General features: G+C 38.6%; 1 protein-coding gene across 2 annotated transcripts in view; it reads left to right on the top strand.

Annotated features, from left to right (window-relative positions):
• DTNBP1 (dystrobrevin binding protein 1) overlaps nucleotides 1–26,503 on the top strand; it is a 68,935-nt gene extending 42,432 nt beyond the window's left edge. For both annotated transcript variants that reach the window (XM_018077648.3, XM_018077647.2), the window contains exons 8-10: nucleotides 20,073–20,228; nucleotides 22,111–22,254; nucleotides 25,601–26,503. In XM_018077648.3, the coding sequence (XP_017933137.2) occupies nucleotides 20,073–20,228; nucleotides 22,111–22,254; nucleotides 25,601–25,848 (548 nt within the window). In that variant the 3' untranslated portion in view covers nucleotides 25,849–26,503. The remainder of the gene's footprint in view (nucleotides 1–20,072; nucleotides 20,229–22,110; nucleotides 22,255–25,600) is intronic.
• Nucleotides 26,504–26,898: the final 395 nt, after the last annotated feature.

The raw sequence follows: 26,898 nt of genomic DNA, 5'->3' as shown, positions 1-26,898 counted from the left end.
GTGCGTTCACATGAGTAGGAAATAAAAATGGTGGTACTTGATAAGCTCGGGTTTTGTGGCTCACCAGTGATGTGGGAATTGCTGTTTTGCAGACAAAACTGTCCGAAACCTTAATCATAGGTGTAATGTAATTTTTTTTTTCCAAAGTCTGTTTAACCACACAATGGAGTTAGAAGGGTGGGGTTCTTGGCTTTGTCTTAAAGAGCACCAGTTAGTTGTCCATGCAGTTATTGTCAGGTGCCAGGGTAGTTTCTGGCCCTTGCTGGAGAGCAGGGGCCTCAGGAGGGGCCTGCAGGTTCAGCTTCTGTCTCCACAAACCTGTGTGACTGGAAGAAGTCTACCCACATTACAGGTTTGGATGACATATGTATTTTCCCTTTTTGCTTGTTGGAAGCAAGGTCAAGTGACATGGGAAGAATTCAGAGATGCTGCTTGCTGCTATAGGGAGAAAATTTGTGTGGCCAAAGCTCAACTGGAGTTGAAATAAGGGGGACAATAGGAAGAGTTTTTTCAAATACATTAATGGCAATAGGCAGCATAGAAATATCATTGGCCTGTTACAGGATGGGGGTGGTCGCATCACAACCAGAGGCAGAGACAAGGCAGAGGTGTTTAACACTTTCTTTGCCTCTGTTTTCAACACGGATGACCCACTGAGGGTGTCTCAGTGCCCTGAGCTGCAGGACCATGACTGCAAGAATGATCAACTCCCAGTCAACCCTGAAATTGTGTGGGATCTGCTGCTCCAGCTGGATCCCTACAAATCTATGGGGCCTGATGGGATTCATCCAGAATCTTCAAAGAACTGTCTGATATCATCACAAAACCTCTCCTGATGATTTTTGAGCGGTCTTGAGAATCTGGAGAGGTCCCAGCTGACTGGAAGATAGAGAATGTTGTCCTGATTTTCAAGAAGGGCAAAAAGGAGGACCCAGGAAACAACAGACCTGTCAGTCTCACTTCAGTGCCTGGTAAAGTAACAGGGAAGATTATTCTGTGAGGTATTGAAAAACACCTGAAAGACAATGCAGACAGTGTACAGCTTCATGAGAGGAAAGTCCTGCTTACCAAACCTGATTTCCTTTTATACCAAGGTAACCCACCAAGTTGATCAAGGGAAGCCAGTGGATGTAATCTTTTTGGATTTCAGTAAAGCTTTCAACACTGTCTCTCACAGGAGCCTTCTGGACAAAATGTCCAGCACACAGCTGGATAAACACATCATGTGGTGGGTGAGCAGTTGGCTCACGGATTGAGCACAGAGGGTAACAGTGAATGGGGTGACATCAGACTGGCGACCTGTCACTAGTGGGGTTCCACAGGGCTCCATCTTAGGCGCTGTGCTCTTCAACATCTTCATAAAGATTACAAGATGCTAGGAGAACTTGGCTTGCTTGATGGAGCACGGGGCATGGAGACTTCTACTTATAAGCATATTGAAGGAATGAGTATCAAGAAAAAAATTCCTGAAAGGCCAGTGTGTGTTGGGCTGGGGTGGCTTGGGGAGCTTGTTTTGTAGTAATTAATATACCTCCAGCTAAGTGTTAATTGTGCTAAACTGTCCTAGTGTTAATTCAGCAAAGAGGCTTTCTTAAATCCTGTAAGCACAGAAAATACTGGCTGCCTATGTTGTGATAGTGCTCAATTTTTTGTTTTGTCTAGCATCAGTTGTTTTCTGCCCTATGGTAGTCATCAAATTACTTGGGAAGAGAAACATAGGAGTATTTGAACAACACATCTGGCGTGCTGGGTCCAGTTCTGGGCTCCTCAGTACAAAAAAGACAAGGAGCTCCTGGAGAAGGTTCAGTGGAGGTCACAAAGATGATGAGGGGTCTGAAGCATCTGTCTTATGAGGAGACACTGCAGGATCTGGGCCTGTTTAGTCTGGAGAAGAGAGGACTGAGAGGGGATCTCATCAATGCATATAAATACCTCCAAGGCAGGTGCCAAGAGGACAGTGCCAGACTCTTTTCAGTGGTGCCCAGCGACAGGACGAAAAGCAATGGCCATAAACTAAAACACAAGAAGTTTCACTTCAATGGGAGGAAGAACTTCCTTACATTGAGGGTGACAGAGCACTGGAGCAGGCTGCCCAGGGGAGTCGTGGAGTCTTCCCATCTGGAGATGTTCCAAACCCATCTGGTTGCATTCCTGCTCTAGGTGACCCTGCCCTGGCAGTGGAGTTGGACTAGATAATCTCCAGAGGTCTCTTCCAACTGTAACAATTCTGTGATTCTGCCGAAGTCTGTTGGGCAGAAAAGTTCCTTTCATAAGCTGTTGGTTTTCTGATTCTTGGAATCTGCTGCTCTTCTGTCTACAGAGGGTGAGATTTAATAGCTCTGTGGTATAAATTTAGTCATCGATGACTAACCTACAACTTTGTTATATAAATGTCAATTTTGCCATATTCCGTTAATTGAATCCCTGTTCCAGTGATGTCCTCACTCATCATTCTTGGTTGCTATTTTGATATAGAAGGCAATATGGCATCTGTCTGCTAGCAGAGGCTTCTGTAAAGAGTTCTGTATAAAACCACAAGATTGTATGTAATCGTTAACTTTGTTAAAAAGGACAAGTGTGAGAAAAGTGTGGGAAAGGTTTTTGATTTTATCATTGCCAGAAGACTTAACCACATCTCAAGTACCAAACCCAATTTAGATTCCTTCACAGAAGACAAAAGCTCCACATACCACTTACTAACTTTAAAATGCACTGATCTGAAACTTAGTCTGGTCATTTCTGTGATGAAGATGCATGATGCCCTTTCATGTTCTAAGCATAGGAACAGGATAAAATTTAATAAAAATGTGTTTGATTTTTTTCTTCTCCTGTAAAACTGCCATTTAAAACATCACTGCTTGCTAGGATTGGCTATTTGCCATGGACAAAAATATGCTGGTTTACCCTTGGTTTTCAGTTCCATGTTGTACGTGATACTTTCTCAGTTTTCTGTTTTACTGAGCTCTTTGGAAAGTGGTAGATAACTTCCGTAAACATGAAATTTCTGTACAATGCAGCATTGTTTTTAGAAGCACCTTATTTTTTCTTTAAGTACAAGTTGCTGACTTCCCTCTCTGCATTTGTAAATGGAGCATTAGTGGCCATCAGTGTGATCTCTTATGTCATGACCTAAAAAGAAAATTTCAAAAGCTGCATTCCCTCCCTTCCAGAGTCCTGGATGATTGCCAGAACTTTGCATTAAAGCCCACAAGCAGTGGTACTAGGACAGTTTTTGCCTTAAAAGATAGGTGGAGTTACATGCGGATCACCGAGCTAGCATCTCTAGTGGGATGGAGACAGATTTGCTCTGACAATATAATGCGCTTTGCAAGCTTCTATTTTAAGAATTCTTTGCTCTGTGACTTTTTTAAGACTATATTGAACAAGTATTTTGTTTCTCTTAAGAGTCTTACACTTCAGGAGGCTCCAAGTTCATACTGACTTTGTTAAATTCTTCAAGTCAAAAAGTGCGTACACCTAGAGAAGTATTTTTGAGTACTCCTAAACATAGTTCTTCCATATTTTATTGCTGAGCTACTTCACAGAGTTCTTTTGTACTGTTACCACTTGGCTAAGTGTAATCCAGTCTCCAAAACATCTGGAGATGAGAACTGATTTATGGCAGAACTTCCTATTTCATCACACTACAAAAGTCTTGGAGTGATCTGTGAAGTCTTGAGTTCTGCAGTCACCTTCAGGATGAGTGCAGGAGAGGCAGTGCAAGTGCAAGTGGCACATCTCTGTGCTGCCTTACTTGCTAAGCCTCGGATCTGACCTCCAGACTTCTTGAATGAGAAGGTAGCTCAGTTTCTGGGCTCTGACAGTTATTCTCCAAGCACTGAAACAAAGATATCATTTGTAATGACTGAGCAGTTGAGCAGTTTGTATTTTGGGAGGCAGGGAAAGAGTGGTATTAATGTGCTGTGTCAGTTTATATAACCTTGGTGACTCAGTGGATGCACATTATGCTTCCAGTATTGCTGATTTAACTAGTTGGCTGCTGCCTTTCTCTCAAATCTGTCAAGTCTGTTCCTCTTGGTTAACAGAGGTAAAGGCTAAAATCTGTTTAACTATTTCGGACTTCTAAAGAATATTTAAAACGAAAGTAAATGTGTAATTTAAATGAAATATTGAAGTCTCACTTGAAATGTGAGCAAAACTCACTATCTCCTGATCTGATCATGAGTGGATTTCCAAATAGAGCATCATCAGATGTGACCTATATTATTATAGGCTACTTCACTGTAAATATACGTTCTTCTTTTTAGCTTGTGGGTTTAAGAGGAACATATCTTGTTTGAATTTCTATATACATTACTATACATGCCTATAAAATGAAATCTCTTTCAGTCTTCTTTATTATATTTTTCCCCCTAGGCTGAGTATCATCATTTAATTTACTATTTAGAAAGCATTAGACTGATATTAGAAAAAGCTGACCATCAGTCTTTACTAGCTGCTGATGTGATTACAGTTTTCACTTTAAAAAATGGATTATGATAGCAGTATGCAAATATATAATTTCTGACCTATTTTGAATGGTAAATGGAAATTGCTACCTTGCAAACTTCTTCAACAAAATGCAGTTCATGCTGGCCCTCTAATACTTATGATGTTCATATGTGAAATTATTTTGTAATACAACGAGTACAATATATTTGTAATGAACTGTGCACTTATGCATTTATCTTTATTAAAATTTAATTGAGGAGTTGCATGTCTAAAAGGTTTTAATATCTCAAATTAATACCTAATAATAAGCTAATGATATGTATATACATGTATATTTTAGTTAAACCAGATAAATGCTGTAAAAAATCCTTTGTTCTGAATTTATATAGACAAATGAGCATTTTACAGGGAACCTGATAGTTTGAATTTTTGATTGAATGACCAAAATTAATTCATGTTTCATGAAAATCTATAACCTTGTATATATTTTATAGTTGGTTGTGAAGAACTTATTACTTTCTTGAATAATGCACCATATTCACAAGCGGTGCATATAACACACTATCAGAAATAAAGGACCAGAGAAGTGATTGTCCTTTGGCACTGGTAAGGCTGCACCTTGAATCCTCTGTTCAGTTCTGAGCCCCGCACTACAACAAAGACAGCAAGGTGCTGGAGCGTGTCCAGAGAAGGGAAGCAGCTGGTGAAGGGTCTGGAGTACAAGTCCTATAAGGAGCAGCTGAGGGAGCTGGGGGTGTTTAGTCTGGAGAAAAGGAAGCTCACGGGTGACCTTATTGCTCTCTACAACTACCTGAAAAGAGGTTGTGGTGAGTTGGGGGTCAGTCTCTACTCTCAGGTAACAAGTGACAGGACAAGAGGAAATGGCCTCAAGTTGCCCCAGAGATGGTTTAGGTTGGTTATTAGGAAAAATTTCTTCATGGAAAGGGTTGCAAAGCGTTGGGACAGATAGCCCAGGCAAGTGGTGGAGTCATCATCCACGCATTTATGAATGAATCCCTCAAAGTGTTCCAAAATGTGTGGACAAGGATGGGTTTTAGTGGTGAACGTGGTGGTGGTGCTGGGTTGATGGTTGGGCTTGATGACCTTAGAGTCTTTTTCAACCTTAATGATTTTATGATTCTATATTTACCAATTTTATTTTGAAAATACAGTATTGATATATTATCAAGTCTCAGTGCTTTTTTTCCTTCCTTATTGACGACGATTTTAGGCACTTTGTGGTTAGATCTGTCTTGTTGTGATGCAGCCACTGTTTGATGTTGATACTCTATTTGCCGCATATATAAACACATGTATTGTCAAGGGAACTTGTTTAATAAATAAGGCACAGATGAAAAATAGTTTAAAAGGAATAATATCAGCAAGCATGTTTCAAAATAGGAGGCTTGTTGACCAAATGTCTACAGTTTTCTAGAGCATGAAATTATAATAATGATGTTACTTTGATTCCTTAAGCATGCTTCAGTTCTCATTAGCCTTGGATAGTCACTATTATAAACAGATTTAGTAGTTTATAAGAGAATCACAATAGGTTGAAGTTCAGCACTTGCCGAACACCTTGGTATAGCATTCACTCAAGCCTGGAGAGAAAATACTTGTACCAACAGAACAGGAACATTCCCACAGTTTCTTAGTTGATTCCCACCCCCACCTCAAGCTTTGTTCATAATTTCAAGTACGTTCAGGAACTGATATTGAGGATTATGCATTTACTAGATGCTGTCCCTGGTGTGTTTGTCTTGGAAGACCTTATGTCATAATGTTTGTCATATTCCACAGGTTGTGTTGTTGTCCAAACCCCAGGATAGATTAGCTTGTTTGTGTTAGTCTTGTGAGGACTTTTTTGCTTAAATGCTCTTTGCTTATCCCACTTTACCTGTCTCCTTTCTGTTTTGAAAGGCATCACGAAGTCTGAACATCAAATGTTTAGATCCTTTAATATTGTTTGTAACCCACTTCCATTAAATTTAATCTTTTATTTAAAAACAAATTTTGGTCTTCATGATTATGAACGACATTTTCCCTTGCATGAAACCAGTGAAATCAAATGGGTATCATCTGTTAGAGTCTACAGCAGCAGCAAAGAGATGAGAAATATTCTGCCTAAATATCTGTTGAAAGCTTAAATCTTAAACATCATAATTTTATTTCTGTGTTAGTAACAAATAAAAATACTTTTGGTTGCTCTAAAAGGAGGTAACAAATCTCTTTGCCCACGGAAACTGGATGCTGTTGGAGCTGACGAAGCAGATGCATGATGATGGGAAGAAAGAGGAGGAAACAGGGCAGATATAATGGTGGCCTGAAGGCAATGTTTTCCCACTGTCATGCCAAATGTGTTGTGAACAAATAATTCATATTTAATAAAGGTCATATTGTATTCTAATGATATTTTCCTCTAAAATTAGTTGATGCTCAGATTTTGAGAGGCACGTTATTCAAGTTTAGATATGAAAGAAGAAAAATGGGACACTGAGTAGGATCAGTACACTTCTGCTTATAGTTTATCTTAATGATTCAAAAATTAGCAGTTCCACTTTCTTTTTCAGAATCACTGTGCAGTTCTGTAGGGCTCTTTGAATTGGTCCGAGTGCGGGTGCCTATAGCTGTTCTAGAGATACAGTACATGATTTTCATTGCTATAGTAAGTAATACCTAGTACAGAGAGGTGCTATTTCAAGAAATAGAGTAATAGTTAGGAAATTTAATTTTTTCAGAGATTAACCATGTGTTTACCCTGTGCAGGCAATGTGCATGCATTTTATGAGGTTTAAACTACTCATTACTAATTACTGCTAAAATATTCTGAAGAATAAAATTAAAAATTAGGTTAACAAGGCCTTATACATATTCAGGAGTTAAGGACAATACTATAAATTAAGTATTCTATATTTTTAGTTGGCCTAAAGGTGAATGGTTTTTAGAGTGCATACAAATGGCAGAAGTTGATTGATACAGATGTTGGGGGAATTAATTCCTCATTTTATACTGTGTTGCAGCACAGGCACAAGTAAGTGCTTGCTGTCCTAAGATGTGTCAGGAGATGTTGAAGATTTGTGTGGCATCCGTGCACTGAAAAAAAGAAGGTGGGGGGAAAGGGTGAGAGAGAGATTTCATATAGCTGTGTATGTTGAAAGGAATGATCTCATAGGAAGTGTTTTTTATGGGTTTCATAGTCCTAATTATAGTGACTTCCCTCTTCAGCCACCCCCCTTCTTTTTTCTCCTCCACCTTGTAAATGCTTTTATCAGCTTCCTGAATTTCTACTTCTTATTCACTCCTCACTGTCACTTTGATGTCTGTGCATCCTTTAGGTGGATTTTCTTTGTTTGCTGGAATAAGATACTGTATCCTAGGTGTCATCTGTCAGTTTGTTTTTACGGTAGGCATAGAGTTTAGTCATTGATGGTCACGCAGTGTGTGCTTTCTCACTCAAATGCAATTGTTCCTTCAGGCTCTTGGGGTTTTGTCTGTCAGAGTAGCTTCAGTAGGGCCTATTTCTTTTGTAACAGACAATTTTATTGTTGTGGCTTTGTTCTTGGAGTTTGGTTCCAATATGGCAATGCATTCTCTGCCTCTCTTTTAAATTTCTTTCTTCTGATTGGTATTATTTTTCTCCCCACAACTTGTTTAATCTCTACCTGACTGGAGAAATCCAGAATGAAGGGTCATATCTCATTTATTATCTCTTTTTGGCACTCTGAGTGTCAGTTGCCCTTCCCCTCTGCCCCTGCCTCATATTCATTTCTCTTCCTTTGTATCTCCTTTCCTTTCATATTTCTCTCTTGTTTAGTGTTCCTCTGATGCATTAGTAACATCACACATCTGCTCCACCCTCTCCCTAGTTTGCTGCATGGGTGTCTCTCCTTTTTTTATATATACTCATTGAGATGTTGGATTAAGCAGCTGATAGACCCAGTAAATTTTGTACTGTTTTAGTGATAACGATTCCTCTCAATAAAAAGCAGGTGTAAAACTGTGAACATCAAATAAGGAAAACGTCTTAGCTATTAATTACACTCTTTTTATAAAGACATATGTGAGCTCGTTAATTATGTTAACCAGTGAAACTTGTCTAGTTGTATTTAATCCCAATAAATTAATCTATTAATATCAACTATTTAAAGTAATCTATTAATCTAAAGACATTAGAATCTTAGATCTTGCACACATGAGAAGGCCTGCTAGTTTTTATACAATATCTTTAAACCAGGCTACTGCAGTATTCGAAAAATGTGGTCACTTAAATCAGTTTGATTTGAATAGCAAACTTTATAAATCAGTTTACCTGTTATTGCAGGCTAAACCAATACATGCTAAAAATTACAGTATTTCACACCTAATGCTGATATTGATTAATTAATGGCAAAATAGCAAAAATAGTTTTGAGTGAACACAGTTGCCATTGTGACTTTAGCTGAACCTGACAGTATGGTGGCTGTTGGTTTTACACCTGATGTCAATTCTGTGCCAGCTTCAGGAGGACAGGTGATGGCTGATCCTCTGTAAAAATAATAATAAAAAAAAAAAAAACAAAAACCTTCGGAAGGGGTTCTTCTTCAGAATTGTTTGGTCTAGAAAAATGATTTTTCTTCCCAGCCAGCAGTGCTTCCTTGGTGTGGCAATGCCAGTTTGATCTAGTACAATAGTATCAGGTTTATTATTGCCTTGAGTGAGTTGTTTTTGCCAACAGTGATGCGTAGTTTATTCTGGTTGTCTTTAAAGACAAAGCATGGTAAAACTTGCATGTCAGAGGAAAAATTGGCAAACTACTGATTTGTTGTGACCTGTTAGCTTCCCTTCTTATTAGTAGCAAATATTGGCTACTGTATGAAAACCTTGAAAATGTAAAGCATGAGACTTCCCTCAGGGTTGAACTAAACGAGAAAGTGAACTCAGCCACACACACTCCTGTCATAGTTTACAGACTGTAAGGAAGGTAGGGGTTTGGTTTTCTTCCCATCTGCCTGTGTTGCATGGATTGCTCCTGAAGGTCTGCCCTTAAATCCTCTAAAAACCAGACATGTCAAAGTTGCAGAAACTGTTCTGAATTAGCAGTAAAATTATGGACACTATATGTAAAGATGACCTTTATGCTACCTTCAGTGTTGCATGTTTGAACAGTTCAGAACAATTCTGCTAGAAGACAGCACGCAAATAAGTCAGCAAACCAGTGGGAGCAGATCATCTTTCAAGGCCCTTTTTTCCTTCAAGAAGATTTATCTCAAATATTTTTCTAGTTTATCAAAAGAATTTTATTCTTACAATTGAGCTGTTGAAAGACAGCTAGTATTTTGCAAATTGAAAGTTCTGTCAGGGCTGCTTTTTTTGTTGTGGTCTGTTATTTCTGAGCCATAGAGCATTTAATATTCTATTGAAATATAAAGAAGCAAGTGGAATGACATTGAGTATATGAAAACTAGGTGCATGGAAGAAAACTTGAAAGGTTTCATTAAAAATTTAAAACTGAATATCCTTTCATTAAAACTGACATACTGAATATTGCCCTACCTCTGAATCACAATCCATGTCCTAACTAAACTATTTTTCGCATAAACCATTTTATTTTTAAAAATAAAAATGTTCAGTGGAAAAAACACACTGTTTTATATTTCTGCACTTTTCAGATGTCCTGTTTCTTGCTATACAATGCCTTTCCATAATATAAAAAGAGGAATTTTAACTGTAAAAATATAATCATATATTCTGAAAATATTGCTTTATGTTCAGCTACATTGTTCTGTTTGAAATGTAGTCCAATTTTTATTTTGGTTGTCTTCCTTTTATTGTGCCAGTATAGTTGTTACTGTCCAATTGGCTGAATTTAAAAGCAACTCGTTAATTGAAAACCACTATTTTATAAGAGACTATTATAATGTAGCTTGAAAAGATCTGTCTTACAGTATTGTAGAAAGTATAGAAAAGGCATACTATTGCTAGTGTTGCAAATTAGCTTTACTAGCAAATAGCACTGGTACACGTTCCTTTTTTAAAAAAGAATGATGGCATCTTCGTTTTGCATTTGAGAATAAATATGGATTTTAAAAATAGGCTGGTCTGTCATAACTGATACTCCGTGTGTAATGAATATGCAGGGCTGCGTGTATTTTAAAATTTCTCAGCTGATAACACATCTCTAATAGCTGTCTGTTAGCAAATCAGTCCTCTCATGTTTGGATGCTCCTGGATGCTGGTTTGTTAGAGTGAATGGTGTTTCAGATCTTGTCTCGCTAATCATATCAAACAAAAGTGTTTACTCACCACTAGGATTTCTAAAGATTGTCTGTAGAGTGATTCATCTGGGACATTAACTGAGCAGTGTTAAACTGGACTAGATTTGTAATTTAATGGTTCTTTGTCTTAAATTCTAAGAAATAAACCCAGCAGTAATAGAATGAATGAAAAGCAGGTTTTTTTTGCTTGCATCAGAGAAGTTGTTTTGACAGAAATGAAAGAGGAAATAGACTAAGTTGTCAAGAAAAAAGAAATACTTCAAGTGTTCTGTGTGTACTACTGATATAATGATTTGCTTATGGTCTTTTTAAAATATTGCTACATATGAAATTTTGATGTTGTAAATGAAGAAAGCTTCTGCTTGAGGAGGAGTCATTTCACTGGCAGTCCTGCAGTTCTGACTATGTGAATATTGAGTTTTCATTTGTACAATTTCTCATGTGTTATAATTAGCTAAAAACAGAAAGAAATTGCAAGTTACAAGACCTCTTGGAGCAAGTCCAGAGGAGGGCCACCAAGATTAGAGGCATGGAACACCTCCCCTGTGATGGAAGGCAGAGAAAATTGCGCTTGTTCAGCCTGGACAAGAGAAGGCTTTGGTGTAACCTAGTTGCAGCCTTCCAGTACCTGAAGGTAGCCTACAGGAAAGATGAGAAGGGACTTTTTATAAGGGCACACAGTGACAGGACAAGGGAGAATGGCTTCAAATTGAGAGTAGGTTTAGATTAGATATTAGGAAGAAATTCTTTACTGTGAGGATGGTGAGGCACTGGAACAGGTTGCCCAGGGAAGTTGTGGAATCCCCATTCCTGGAAGTGTTCAAGGCTAGGTTGGATAGGACTCTGAGCAACCTGGTCTAGTGGAAGGTGATGGCAGGGGGTTAGAATTAGATGATTTTTAAGGTCTCCTCCAGCTCAATCATTCTATCTAGAATCATTCTGTGATTCTGTGATACGATTCTATGATCTGTTACCAACTATAGTTTTCATAATAAATACTGAATGCTTTACCAAGCATGTGAAAAAATCAAATTCTCTTTTAACTGGTGGCACAATTGTTCTGTGAAATGTAGGGTATTTTCTTTTTTTTTTTTTTTTGTGTGTGTGTGTGTGTTCTGAGCAATCACAAGTTATGTTAAGCCAAGATTTGTATTAAAGTATGTCTTCCAAAAAAAAACCAAAACCCTCCTCAGGTCTAAAATATGTCACTGTCAGTGTAAAGTAAGTCAGATTAGACTGAACTGTACTGAGGCTGTGAATCTGTGGCTCATTCCTTTTGGCTCTGAAGCCTGTAGGACTGTTTGACAGGCTCTACCCTTCCCTCCCTCTGAAGAGAGAGGTGTAAACTGCATGTTCAGTCAGAAAACTGGTTATTCTGAAAACATGTATATGGAGTAAACCTCTCATTTTGGTTTAATTATTAGGTAAGAAGACAATAATTTGTTCACCTTCATTTTTTGAGGCAAGATGTAGTTAAGCATTCAGTGGTATTGTTCTGTGTATCTGAAGATGGTTATACTATGGGTGAAGAATAGTTTCACTGCAGCAAGAGTTCAAAGCTTAGTGTTATTCTTAGGGACAAGTAAAAGCTGATACCTGCCAACTGATTTGCCATGTTGCAGAACCCATGTTTTCAACATGTGCAGAATGCGTTGTGACAGCAAAACAGTATCTCATAATTAATTTACATGTTTACACATGCATATAATTTGATCTAGAAGGCAAATAACTCAGAGTTGTGCAAAGATTAGCACTATTCTTGTAGTAACGGAAGCCCTTTGCCTGTCTTTGAAAGCCTTCTAATTCCAAAGCAAAAGTGGTTATCTTTTTGGAATGGAAAATAGTCATTAAATTGCTCGATAGACTGATTTGTACTCAGATGATGGGATGTTATTAATCTTATTTGGGACAGTTTCATGGACCTTTGGAGACCTGAATAGAATACTGCAGTGCTGTGGTTTCTATTTTAAGTACTTTGGGTTTAGATTTGCTATCAACTAGTTTTTCCATTTGAAAATTAGTATTTTTGAGGTAAGGCAATAAAAACAGTAGTTGGAGCACTTATGCACCAAGTACTGCATTTCATGAGAGTAGAATAGTGCTGAGTCATTTGAACTGTTTTCAGGTACAATTTCTGTAACAGTGGGATTTTTCAATAGTGTGTGGCTAAATTTTAAAGCCAGATTGTCTTCAAAAATAGGTACTGAAGGTTATATGTGACAGTCAGGTTTATTTATAGTGGAAATACATACTTTGCATCCCACTAACTGAATTATTGTTCTTACATGCTGTAAGTGGTGGATTTATAGGGAGACGGGAAACAAGCATGCGAGCAAGGTGCTTGACATTTTGGGTTTTACTTTCTATGCTAGGGAGGTTCAGCTTAATGTTACCCTTCCCTTGTCACCTTTTTTCCTGTTTCAGTTGGATAGAAATCTGACTAAACGAGGAATTGGGGAGTTAGAAGACCCTTTTCCTAACAAAACCTGTCCTGGTGCAAGTCAAGGACAGTTTGTGATATTCACATCCAACTGAAGTCACGTTGCTAAATCCTGTCTTCTGGAAAGATAGATATTGTCATTAGTGGTTTTGGGACCATAAATGAAATTGAACCAGAGAAATGTAAAATGGTGGATTGTAGATTTGTTAAACCAGAAGGTATGGGCCTGAAGGAGATAATTCACCCCCAAAGTTTTTGCTGTAATGTTACCATGATTTACAAGGCATGCGTTTGCACAGCTGATGGTAGGGAAATAGTGAAGCAAGTATGGAAAAAAACCCACCCCTAAAGTGCTGTAGAACAGTATCTCCATGGTGATTTTGATAATAGCTAAAACCAGCTAAAATTATTCTAAAGTTGTTCCTGTTTCCCACATTTGCAGGCATGAAAATGTCTGCTCTTACTTTAAAAAGAATTGAGAAATAGGCAAATACACCCAGTTTTTGGTAAGTTTTTAATGAGAAATAAAATGGCCAAAAGTGTTGTTACTGTTTCTGAACCACAAGTATATATGTAGTTCTAAAATGGAAGTCCATTATGGTGCTGTGGACCACCTTGCAGAGCTGTCCCTCAGCCTGGTGATTTTAGGCTTGCAGAGAACAGAGAAAGGTGAAAGCAATCTGAAGATTATAATGTGCTGTAGAGCTGCTATGCAGGATGCTTGCTTTGTTTTCTTGCAAGAAAGTGCAGTTGGGCAAGGCAGGGTTTAAGCTTTTATATGTAACTTTGGATGCTCTGGGCTTGTCTGAACTCCTAAATTAGTTACAATGTGGGCTGTACCAAACTGTTAAAAAATTGAAATAAACCCAAACTGGGTCCAGTCTGTCTGGAACTCAGGTGTATTTTCATCTGCAGTGGCAAGCCAGTGGTCTGCCTTAGAATGGTTGTCATACTTTGCAGGGCTTTAAAAAGTAGAAGATAGCTGAAGAAAACTGTGAAAGTAAAATAAGTGTAAACGCAGTAACCTTTTGTTACCCAGCCTATAAGATCCTAATTCTATCAAGCTCTACCAGTTTTTTCATACACTGTGAGGCATATGATTGTGTGATTTTTTTTTTATTTTTTTTTTAAATTCTAGATATATTTACATTTTTAGAACTCAATTTGTGCATTTACTCTTTGGTGGAGCGTATTTTTAGTATCTCTTAATTATGATGATTTTCTGGTAGCCAGATAAAGTTTGGAGTTATGTAGAAACCTTTTCCCAAGCTATGTTTCCTGTCACATTGGTCGGAAGCTGCCTCTTCCTCCAGGTGCTGCTTTAGTCACTGGAATCTTGGAGTACACAGGCAGCTATTGTCTGTGGTTTATTCTGATATTTATTTAAGCTTATTCGTTATTTTCCAAGGATCTCAAGTAAGCAATTTGTTTGTTTAGAGAGAATTTCCAAGGTAAGCCAACTTGTTGAAACTGTTTATTGGGCAACTTTAAAAATAATTTCTCTACATTGGTGAAATCTCTGCTTTTCCTCTTGACTAGATTATTTGTGGACTAATTAAAGTTTTCATATTCTGATAAAATCTATAAAAACACTAGTTAGATATAAAGAAATACATACAGTCATTTTTAATGACTGTTAATCTTAATTTTAGTAAAATATATCTTCATGAAAATGCAGGCTTTTGAGTTGTCAGACAGTAAATCTCATTTGGAACAGTGTATATTTTTTACGACAAAGGTGATCCTTCTGTCACTGAGTGAAATCCTGACTTTCCATTCTAGTGAATCAGGACTTAATTTTATTGTTTGTAATTATTTGAATATACCTTTAGTAAAAACAAATTCCTTTGTAAAGAAACTCTTATTTAAGAGTTTAAAAACAGCTAGGTCTTGTGGCTCTTACTTGTTTTCTTTTCACTCTAATGTGGAAGAAAGATTGTGTGCACCTAGGTTGCTTTTTCACGTTTTGCCAACACACTCTCACCACTTGTCAGCACAGTGTAGTGCAGGAGTGCTCTGAACTTCATCCCTTGTCATATGAAAATGTACTCTAAATTCTGCCAAGTACAATTTAAACATTTTTGAGGAAAACTGCATTCTTTGAAGCACTCTCTGGCTTCTTGTCTTGCTTTGATATTTTTGCTTGAAAGGGTCTATAATGAGGCAGTTGCAAATATAAGTTACTAAGTCATAATGCACTTGAAAAGCTGTCTTCCATTGCCTGTTTTTATGATTTTGTTTTTCTGATTTTGAAGGGGTTTGGCTGTTTAGTGAATAGCCATGTTACTGATACGTTTTGCCAACCTCACACAGTGTTGTTGTAGCCAAGTTATGATGGTACAGTCTGGATGGATGGGCAACAGGATGGATAAATAACCAGTTGTGTTGGAGAGTGGTAGTTTATGGGTCATGCCCTGTGTAGAGGCTGGTGACAAGCAAACACACTGTTCTGTCCTGGAGGAAGCAATGGACACCTGGCAGCAGGGAAGGCCACAGCACCCTGGGCTGAGTGAATGGGAACAGGGCCAGGAGATGAAGGGAAGGGATTATCCTCCCCTGCTCAGCATGTCTTTGTGTCTTGTCCAGTTTCAAGTCCCTCAGCACAGAAGGAACATCAAAAACCAGGAGTGAGTTCAGTGAAGGGCTGCTTGAAACTTTGATATTTGTAGCAAAAGCAAAAAAGGCTGCAAAGAATGCTTGCGTGCATTTTATGGTCTGGTCGGATGAGCCTACAAAAAGCAAATGAACTACAGAGGGAGGGGGACAAAGGGCATTTTTTGCATTACTCTGTGTCGTTCTCTCTTTAGAACAGATGTAGGTTCTACTTCACATGAGAACTATAAAATTACATAATAAGTTAGTTGAAGAGAAGTAAACTGATTGCATAACAGTATGGAAGCACTAAAAAGCAATCCATTTGGACAACTTGACATCTTTCATATTAGGCCTAAAGGTTGTATTAGCCATGTAAACAAACAGTGTTTTCAGTTGCTGATTTTTTTTTTGGTAGTCATTCTTCTAATTCATTTTATTTGTAACCACACTTTTCTCAGGAAATCTGTTGTACATAGCTGAAAAATTTTTTATATTAAAGTATAAAATGGTAATTTTGTTGATTGGATAGAAACTTTATTTACTGTGGCAGAATTTTAATTTGTAAAAAGTGTCAACCAGGCCTAGGAATGATATCAGAAAATGATGTCCCCTATACTTGATTTATGTGGTTATAAACTATTTTAATTTGTTCCTTTGGAGTTTGGATTTTTCTGGTGTCTAGTTCAAACATTTCAGATACAAGGCGGGGGAGTTTTACCCAGAAATAGAGTTAATTTATAAATCACAATATTTTATAAAGTCATTAAGAAATAATTTGTCCTGAGATCCTGGCTTTAATAAATTAATCTTGTCAAAGGAATACAGCGTCTGCTTAGCACAGCTCCTGTCTGCAGAAAGATATCAAAAATGCAAATTGAGATGTGGAAACATGGACCAAATAATATTGTGCTTGCAGTCTTGCCTTGATTCCTAAGTCTTTGGCCTATTTGTACATCTCTATGGTGATCTTTTTTTCCCAGGAAAAAAGCTGAGGGGAGGAAGCTTTAAGGGCTACACTCTAGACTCTGGTTTTGGTTTGTTTGTTTTTTTTTTCATTGACCTCTGAGAGCACAGGGCAGTCCTTTTAATGACTGGAATTAACTAGTACAGCTTTCCAGCCTCATTAGGTGGTACTAGGCACGATCCACAGGGACAGAAGCAGATGATGACTATAACTTTTTCTCATGCTGAGGTGTTTGGAGAAGTAGGGTCATCCCCTGACACTTCCTGATAAATCCTCACCTGGCCAGAGGAGGCGAGGGCAGTGCAGCATCTCAGTAGGGGTGCACATGCCCAGGGGCTCCTTCAGGCTGGGGTGACCCATCCCGGGGTCAACAGACTTCTGTGCTCCAGCACCTGCACAGGGAGGGTGAGGAAGAGCTGTGTTGGAGGAGATGAGGTTTTGTAGCACATGAAGCTCTGTGCTGCCTCTGCGTGGGGCAGTCGGGCTGTGGGTTGTACCTTGACTGCAAGGGAGGGGAGCCAGGGGTTGGCCATGGGGCTGTTCCTGAGGATAGTACAGAAGGCTGTATGTCAGCCCTTGAGTTTTCAATTTTTAAGAAATGTTTTGCCTGCTTTTAGTTTCTGTTCTGTTAAAGATCATCTGGTGGAGAATTAAAGTCACCTTTTATTTGGGTTATCGTGACAATTCCCAATTCCTGCATGTCTGCATCTAATTGTGCATTTTCTGTGTAGTTTGTCTTTTTTTTTTCTGTGCACAGCAGTGTGATTGAGACATAGGTGCAGTTAGTAATTGAAAGGTACAATTTTATGGCAAAAGGAACAATACAATAGTATTTTAAATGTGACAGGTCTCAGTTTGCATCCTGGGAAGAATTCATATAAGCAGGGTGTGATGGTATATGGATGATTCTCTTTCTTAGAACTCCTTTGGTGCTGTCTCTATTCAGTGTTTTATAAACTACACTTGGCTTATGGAAAACGTAATTCTGAATAGCTTTGTAAAAGAAGCAAACATCCGTTTTCCATGGTTTCACGTTTGACTGTTGGCTTCATATAGCCATCCTTAGCATTTCTGATAACAAACAGAAACCCCGAATGTAGCAGTTGGATTCTGCTTAGCCAAGCAACTTTTATTACACCTGGCAGAGCATGAAATCGTGCAGCAAGGTTCTTGATGTTAACTCTGTAACAGACTTTGGAGAACAAACCTGTGACAGCTCTTCAAGATTGTGTATCTAGAGTTTCTGTGGAACACATCAGCACTGCAGGCAGCTGTTGCCATTTAGCTTTGGCTGGGGACAACTTCAATTTAACAGAACATTTTAGGCAGAAGTTAAAAACAGAGTGCTCAATGTTAAGAAAGAGATTGCATCAGTCTCATATCTTACTTGGATGCCATCTCTGTTTCGGGGTTAAAAATATCCTGAACTACCAATATAGAGTGCAAAACTGTCAGAATGTATCATGAGAAAGACAGGAAATTTCTGTTGTCAGTGAGAGCCTCTGGCTTTTATTATTACAATTGAATAGCATTTCTGCATCATAGACAATGTTATTAATAATTGCTCATCATTCAGGCCTGTATTAAAGGAGTTGCTCCAGGGGACACAGAGTCATCATACACCACAGTGTAATTGATAATAAAGACATGTTGCCTTCAGGGAAAATGCTTTCCTTTTTATACACTGATGTTTTACTTCTGAAATCTGCTTTAAGAAAAAGATTTCAACTTATTTACTGATGTTTTAATGAATATTTGGTGTGTCAGATAGCCCAGTTTTCTGGCTTCTTTTGGAATCTCTCACAGCTCAGTTGCTTCTGTGTATGATCTGTGACCTTGATGCAGGCAACAGAGTGAATTACTGCTCTCTGATGCTTTTGCCTGGTTTAATAAAACATGCTCTGAATTTGGGTAATAATCTCTATAATGGTAAATGCATTTAATGAGTGTCCGTGTTGTAAAATGTTATTAACATAACATTTTTCCTGGAAGACTGACACAATGTTTGTCCTAAAAAGCCTTAATGCTCTTCCAGCATTTATCCATATGGATGCCATATTCTAGCTGTGTCTCTCTGGTGTGTGAAAGCTTGGACATTTTTCACCCAGTGGTATTTGTTGGACCTTCTTCTAATAGGTAGAACAGAACAGACCAGCAGCTCTTCATGCCACCTCCATCCCTTCCATCAGCAGCTCAGCTGTAGAAAAGTCTTGTTTTATTGTAAGCAGAGTGCTCATGAGACTGGTCCAGGAAAGTGAGCAGAGAACTCTGGGAGGAAGAGTTCCAGTTTACATATTCCTCCTAATAAGCAATTTTTCTGAAGTATAGTCTAATAGTGGTCTGGCTACAGTTAGTATTTCAATAGCAGCCACATCTTTTTATTTTTGAAGATGTTATTCTTCACTAAACAGCACGATTCTTTTCTTTGTATATCCTCTGGCCAGTCAGTGACTCCTGTAGAGCAAAACGGGGGAAGGAGTTCTGATGATATTCCACCTAATGCTTCCTTTGCCATAGGAGGAAAGAGGAGCTGCCAGAGACCCAGCATAGCTACGTCTAAGCAAATTCAGTTGTCTCTGTGTGTCTGTACAAGCTATATGAGCTGGCCCTTTCTGTTTGGTGTCATATTAGTAATTCATGGCAGTTGGCTTTGCATTTATGGTGTTGGTATCATCATCGTCTTCTCTGCTGCTGTATATTTATTAATGCCTGTGTGGTGGTGTCTTTAAAAACAGCACTGATTACCTACCTCCTGTCAACTCAGGCTGCCTTCACAGTTTCTGTGAATACATACCTGTGCTACATGTAGGATATCCTTTAAAGGATTTTTCCATTCTGTCTGAAGGCTGACAGAATCTCAGACACATATGCACACACACACACATATATGTATGTATGTGTATTTATGTGTATGTACACATAGGTATATATGTATCTTTCCAGTTGCTTTGTGGTGGAAATGTGCTGCAATGTTCAAATTAAAGGCATTACTTCTGTGTGCATGAGGTACATATGATTGCAGAAACATCATTATCTGAGCTTTTTTTGGCAGGCTTCTAAAATCCCTGTTGTTGATGGACTGGGGCTTTCAGGTATTCCTGTTTATACAGCTCAGGAAATTTGCATCTTGCCTCAAGATAAATAGTTATGACATCACTTTAATGTGAAGGTTATGCTGCCTAATATAGTATTCTTATCCTGTTCTAAAATGTAGTTGCAAAGCCCAGAAGCCTTCTTTCATAACAGCCTGTGTTAACAGTCTGTAGTAACAATCTGTCAGTATTGAACTGCTTCCGTAGCTTTTAAATTCTGAAAGTCAGAGGGATATACATGCAATATTTTATTTATTTGTTTGTTTTATTCTCAGCTGAACTAGATGCTGAACATGCACAGAAGGTTTTGGACATGGAGCACACCCAGCAGATGAAGCTAAAGGAACGTCAGAAGTTCTTTGAAGAAGCCTTCCAGCAGGACATGGAGCAATACCTTTCTACGGGATACCTGCAGATAGCAGAGAGGCGAGGCAAGTTTTAAAGTACATTCCATGTAATGCACAAACAACTTGGAGAACATTGTTGAGGAGTCAGAGTCAGCAGCGGTTTTAACACACTGCAGTGTCCAAATTCTTCCTCAGAGGACTGGAACTTCAGATAGGCCAATGAAACAAACTTCGTGTCCCAGTGGAGCTAGATACCTTAGAAGATTAGTCAGACTCTGTTCCTTGTCTGAGGAAATGCAAAGCACTGAAGTGCATCTGGAACAGCACTTTTCTCTGCAGCTGAAGAGTGCATCTATGTCTATAAAGATATGGATGGAGGCAGCTGCTTCTGTCCACTGGAGTTCTAAAGCCTGGGGTTGTCACCTGGCAAGGAGGTGCCTCAGAAAAAAATTGAAAAGTGCAGAGGAAAGCTCAGGGTTGCATTTCAAAACACTTCCCAGGTGGTCGCTATTTCCATTGCGTGTGTAACATGCAGGGTGCGTGATTAGGACAGGGGAGGTCAGATAAAGTGCTCTCCTTATTATGAGATGACGCAAGTCTGGCATCTCTGGACTAGTTAAAGCACAAGAATGCCATAGACTACAGGCACTTCTGTGTGGGAGGTTTCCATCTGTTGGGCCAAAATGCAGGGATTGTTGGACCAGTAAGGAAGCAAGTGGGAAATTATGCATTCGTGCAGCAGGAAAAAACGTAGAGATTCTGTCCCTGTTCCAAGGCCAGTTCTGCTATCATTTGTAATGTCAGAGCAGGGAATGCAATCCAAGATTTCCATTTCTCTGCTTCAGTGCTATAAATACTCATCTGCAAGATGCTCTAGATGGGTAGCTAGGGAGAGGTGGGATATGTAAGTCTAAATTTGTGGTCCAGTAAGGAACTGAGTTTGGGTCTTCTGCTTTCTGTAATATACAGTCTATTAGACTAAAAGTGGATGTTGTCATGGGCTAGTACTGGACACACAGCTAGATTTGAGTGTTAGGCTACCTAACATTTGAAACTACAGCTTTTTAGTATAATGTGGAACACATGTGTATCAAAGAAACTGTTTTAATGAAAGATTTGGTCTTGCAGTATTATGTAAAACTACAGAGCTATAGTATATTTGGAAAAAACCCAATCAAATAGAAGGATTTCATCTCAGTTCACCTATGAATGCTTTTAAGAATGTAATTTTAAGTTTACATAAACCAATAAACTGCTCATTTTAATATTTGATGTTACACATGCAGCAACTAGACTTAAACCTGGGCACCCCTGAACTTAGTTGTTTTGTGTTTGCATGTTTTGTTGTTCAAGGAAGAAGATGCTTATCCAAGTATTTAATACCCTTGCAAATTGTCAGTATTATATTGACAGTAATAAGTGATTTGCTTGAGTAATTAATAATGTGCAATCCCCATGCTGGGCATGAGCCTAAGTTTTGCATACTACTGTCATTTCCTAGATTAGCTGAGAGGAAGAATGACTGCTCTCTGTTAACATTAATCCTTATTTCTGAATTTCCACATCCCTTGTATATTGACATTTAGCAACTGTGTGCTTAAATGTGTTTTTCTCTAAAAAGACTTTTAATTGAGAGAATTGGAGTGTTCCAAAATGGAAAGTTTCAACCTTCGCCCCTGAGCCCCATCCTATCATATTTCTGACAATGCTATTGCTATAAATATTGTTTCTAAAAATGTTTGGTTTTACAAAAACAGTAATGGATGTTAGTTTCACAACAAAGTTGCGCAGAGTGCTCTTGGATTTGAGCTGAAATTGCTGCTGAGCAGCTTCTCTGGGTGTGTTCCTTCCTTTCCTAGTTTAATTATTGCTAATGCACACAATAATAGCAGCTATTGAAGCCTTGGTATGTGATAACATCATGTAACTGATTGTCAGTTTGCTCATTGCACTGTTTTTACTGCAGAACCGATTGGAAGTATGTCTTCCATGGAAGTGAATGTGGACATGCTGGAACAGATGGACCTAATGGACATGTCTGACCAAGAAGCACTTGATGTCTTTTTAAACTCAGGAGGCGAAGACAATAATATGCTTTCTCCCATGCTGGGTATGGTATTACTAATGACAGCGTGCTTCGAGACACAGTGATAAATCACCAGAATTGCTCTCATTTGTAATGGATGATGTTATCTCATAAAACATTACGCTTTATGTAGATGGAATATTCTTTATCAGTGCTTTTCAAAACATTAACATTTAGTTCCTGTACAAGGGAGCTTGATGCAAAACTACGTGATATTTCTGGACTGTCTGTTTTTTCATCTAGTTAATACAGCTTCCTGCTGTATTCATCACAGTATGGATGGGTGATATGTTACACACGGTTTTAAGGTGCATTTTTCTCAGTATAGGATTAACAGAGGACGTTTTAACAAACATCAACGGAAAGTCCAGAGTGTTGCTTGGTAAATTTGGACCGGCTGTATACTGTAAGATCTTCAGTGAGAGACACTCAGAGAAGTGGCTCAACCCAGCAGTTCACACACACACACACACACACACACATATAAAACATCACAGTGTACTAGAAGCTTCTGAATAGTGATTCTGATAGCGCAGCTCCTTCATGTAGCCTTCCTTCTGCTAGTAATGTTAGTTAAATTGGATTATGTTAATCCAAATTTTTGTTTATATGTTCTGAGGAACAAAACCATATTTGAGTTCTGCCAAGCTGCAGCACGATGAGGGATCTGCATAAAGGTAGGGAATTAGTGTCTGGGTACTGGATCTTTTAACTACCAGGGAAGTATGTTTTCTCATTCAAAAACTTCTGTACTAAAATGCCTTTTCTCAGAAGAGCCAAAACGATTTTTGTTGGGGGAGATGATGAAGCTCCTCTAAAGGTACTTTTGATTTCTTCTGAAAATACAGATTGAAATATTTTTATAAAAGTACTTATAGTACTCCCTATGTACGGGTGATTAACACCTGCTGTGAATGTGAAAAGCTTACAATAAGTAGTCAAGGCACAATTGACTACTGAAGGTTTTTGTGTTTCATTGCAAAAACTGAATTCAGGTTGTTGGTTTTGGATAGGCATCCAATTCACGCATTATTAAAGTTGATCATCATTTGAGCATGCCAGTAATTACAGAATCTAGGACTGTTTTCCGTTTGCTGGGTCTTTGGCAGATGTTGGACCAAGAAGCTTTATGTCTTAACAGCAAACAGTCTAACTGGATGATCTAAGGAAGTGCAGAAACTACTAGGTGGGTTTGGCTGTGGAGTTTTTTTTTTTCTCCTAAATAGATGTAAAATTTATTAGCCTTTGAAAAAAACTTGTGTGATTTATTTTGTGCTGTAATGTGTTACAGCGTGTATGTATAGATAGCGTGTATATATGCACGTACACTAATATAACGTACCCGTGCTGTGATGTTCCAGCACTGCAGCTTTACTGCAGAGGTTGGCTGGACTTGCAGCGAGACTTACTCCTTGACAGCTATTCCTACTGCAGTGTAACAGTCTTGTGAACCTTGCTGTTGTGGTTCCAGACGATTCATTTCCCTCTGAATAAGGGATTTTTGTGCTTGGAACCTGGTCCCCTAGTATCAAACTAAATATGCAATAGTCTTAATTCTCAGAAAAATGAGATGACTTAAAGGTAACTCTTCATTTTGCTGTCAGTGGAGAAATGGGTGGTCAGGGCAAGCAATATATTTCACAATTGTGCTGAACACCACAGAATGCAGGTAAGTTATTTCAGTAACAGGTAAAAATGAGAATCAGCTCAAGACATTTAAATGTTTTCGAATTTTTCTTGCTATAAACATTGCCAGCTTATGGGCATTGGTTTTCCAACAAAATTTACATGGTAGTAAATTGAACTGAAAAATTTACTTAGCTCTGTCCCTTCTGAAAACTCCTCCTCTGTGTGTTGTGTAAATGCACGCTGGTGTACACACAACATAAAAGCAGGTGTCTCTAAAATTTCTAGTGATGCCTCATGGTTCCTAATATCACTTGCAGTCAATATAAATTCATGTACTGCCTCAAGAAGCAACTCAGTGGAGACCTACCAGACATCCTGGGGGGACACAGCCAGGATGTTCTCTGCCCAGGCAGGTTGGTCAGCAGTCAAAATTGTGAATGTACCAGTTGTTTATCAACTTGTGTTGGAATTGGAGTCCTGCCAAGGACACGTTTCCCCATAGAGTTCCTGGGTCCCAGAGAAGCTACTAAAATGTCACATAAAGTTGTTGTCCAAGTTTAGGACCAGAATTTAAGATTGCAGCTAGTTAGGAAAAGAAATGTGCCAGAGCAACAGTATTTAGTAGAAAAAGCTTCTCTTACTTCCAGATGCTGTTGTGACTTTTTCCTTGTTAAAATTTAACTTGGTACTTGGTAAGACTATGGGGACCAGTCTTAGGGCAGTGTAGTTTGAACTGCTCTGCCAATAGCCTGAGCAGAGCTAAGGTGTAGTGATCAGCTCATATCCATCTGACCCTTCTGAAACAATTTTAAAACAAAATCCCACAGGATTTTTAAGAGTATTTTCTCACTAAAGTTACTCAGTGCTGAAGGCAGGTGAGCTGACTATGGAGAAACACTTGTATAGTAGAGAAGGAAAAAAGGGCTTTATTTGGCAGAGCACATAGACAGTGTTTACATGTTGCCTCATTTTAACTTCTGACTGTCAGGAACTGTCCAGGGAAGAGAATCTAATTTTTAAACTTGAACTCTCAAACTTCAAGCAAACACTGTTAAACTGAACTTGCTTAGAAGTCTTTTTTGCACAGGATATCGAGGAAGCATAGTCTTAAAATCCCATTCCTGTGGACTTGAGCTATGGTGCAGCTGTACCAGAGGAATGTTTTCGTGCCGAGGGCAAGAATTTGTTTTGCTTTTGCATCTTCATTTTTAGTCAAAACTGGAGGTGACTATTAGTCTTCTAGTTGTTTTGATTTGGTTTTTTTATTTCCTCAGGGTTTGTGTTGGACAGTTTGTTGGGAGGATTTTCCTCTTGGTGACGATTCTCAGCACATGCTGACGTCTGAGTGGGCGTTTATTAAAGTCAGTTAGGAGGATTAAGTGGTCTTTGCTAACAGGCAAACAGGGCATCAGCTATGTCTCTTAACAGTCAGGACTTAATGCTCCTGCCATCTTACCTTATTTATCTCAAGCATTAGCGATTCTAGAATGAGCGAGAGCCATACGCACCATCAGAAACAGATTAAAACCAGCCTGTGGCTTGTATGAGAGATCTGTTTCAGAAAAGCCAAAAGCAGCTTTGTGTTTTGTAGGGATTTTTAATGGTGTTTTGTAAAAGGAGGAAAACAGCTTGAATGTGACTCACTAACCAATGCTAAGCTAATGTTAACATACTGACTTACCAATTCCCTTGACAAGCCAAAGCTTGATTTTTTTTTTGTTGTTCTTTTTCCAACTATAAGGGCCTGACACCAACACCTACGTGAATGAGATAAGTCTTCAGGTCCCGAGCCAGTCTGAGTTACGACAAAAACTGTCTTCACTGTCATCAACCTGCACTGATTCTGCCAGCCAAGATGCAAGTGAAGGAGAGTCTCCAGTTGTTCAGTCTGACGAAGAGGAAGTTCAAGTGGACACTGCCCTTGCTGCTGTAACTGAAAGAAAGTGTGCTTCAGATGCTAGTGATGAAAGTGACTCTCAAACTATTTGAATCTTAAAACCATATCCTTTAAGAATGACTTCTGAATGAATGAACAAGTGAATGAAGAGCTTGCCTGTGTAACAATTTGCTAACCAAGCATAACAGCCAGATCTTTTTACTTAGTCATACTGCCTTTTTACAAATTGCCAGTCATATGGAGGTTGGTTTTTAAAGAAAAAAAAATATGCCTAAAGCACACACACTTTAACAGTAGTCTTGGGGCTCAGGGGAGCAGTAAAACTGTTGTATATACTATGTATAAGAGAATTAAAGGGGAAAGATAGAAGTTACTTTGACCACTAACCTTTAAATGGCTGATTGGAAATACTTAAGAGTTGATGTGTAATACTGAACCCAAATTGTTCCTTGCATGTTTTCAGCTGCTGCAACTGAAGATTTAGGATCCAAACCAAAATGAAAAGTTATTTTCTACTCTTTACTACCTACTGTCTGCCTCCTGCCTTTGTCTACGAATGCAGCAGTGTTTACTGTTCTCACACTTCCTATTCAGGACCAACTTAGTTATTGTAGGTGTTAAGGAAAAAATAAGAACCTGAAAAGGAGGAGAGATGCGTATTGAAATGTTACACTCCTTGTGGAGCAGGTATCTTAGCATTGTGTAAACTCCTCTTTCGAGATAAAATAAAGTATTTCTATCCCAACCCTGTCTTTTACTTGACTACCCAAGTATTTTATCCATGACAGTGAACAGAGGAGCCTAATTCAGAAAAAAAATGGTTATTAGGAGCACCAGTGTAATGTGCTTTTCCATGGTAACATCTGTTTGACTACACTGATGCAGGCCAGCAGTGCAAGGGAAATAAACCTGAATTAATTATAAAATAAGTGCATATATTTTATAAACCTTAGGACCTATAGGCATCATCTTATTGCCATTTTTTCTGCAGTCATTTTTCTCTCTAAACTCGAGGTCTGAACATGTCTAACACCTGTTGCTTGTCAAGTCTCATGCTCTATTTGCAGGGATGTGCTCTCCTTTGAGAAGGCTCCTGGCTCCTGCTCTTCATGCACGGAGGGAAGGAATGTAATCAGAAACAG

The sequence above is a fragment of the Manacus vitellinus genome, unplaced genomic scaffold (genome assembly GCF_001715985.3).
Source record: "Manacus vitellinus isolate BGI_N305 unplaced genomic scaffold, ASM171598v3 scaffold_39_pilon, whole genome shotgun sequence".
Classification (NCBI taxonomy): domain Eukaryota; kingdom Metazoa; phylum Chordata; class Aves; order Passeriformes; family Pipridae; genus Manacus; species Manacus vitellinus.
The sequence above is the reverse complement of the archived record's forward strand: the minus strand, read 5'-3'. Positions and strand labels throughout refer to the sequence as shown.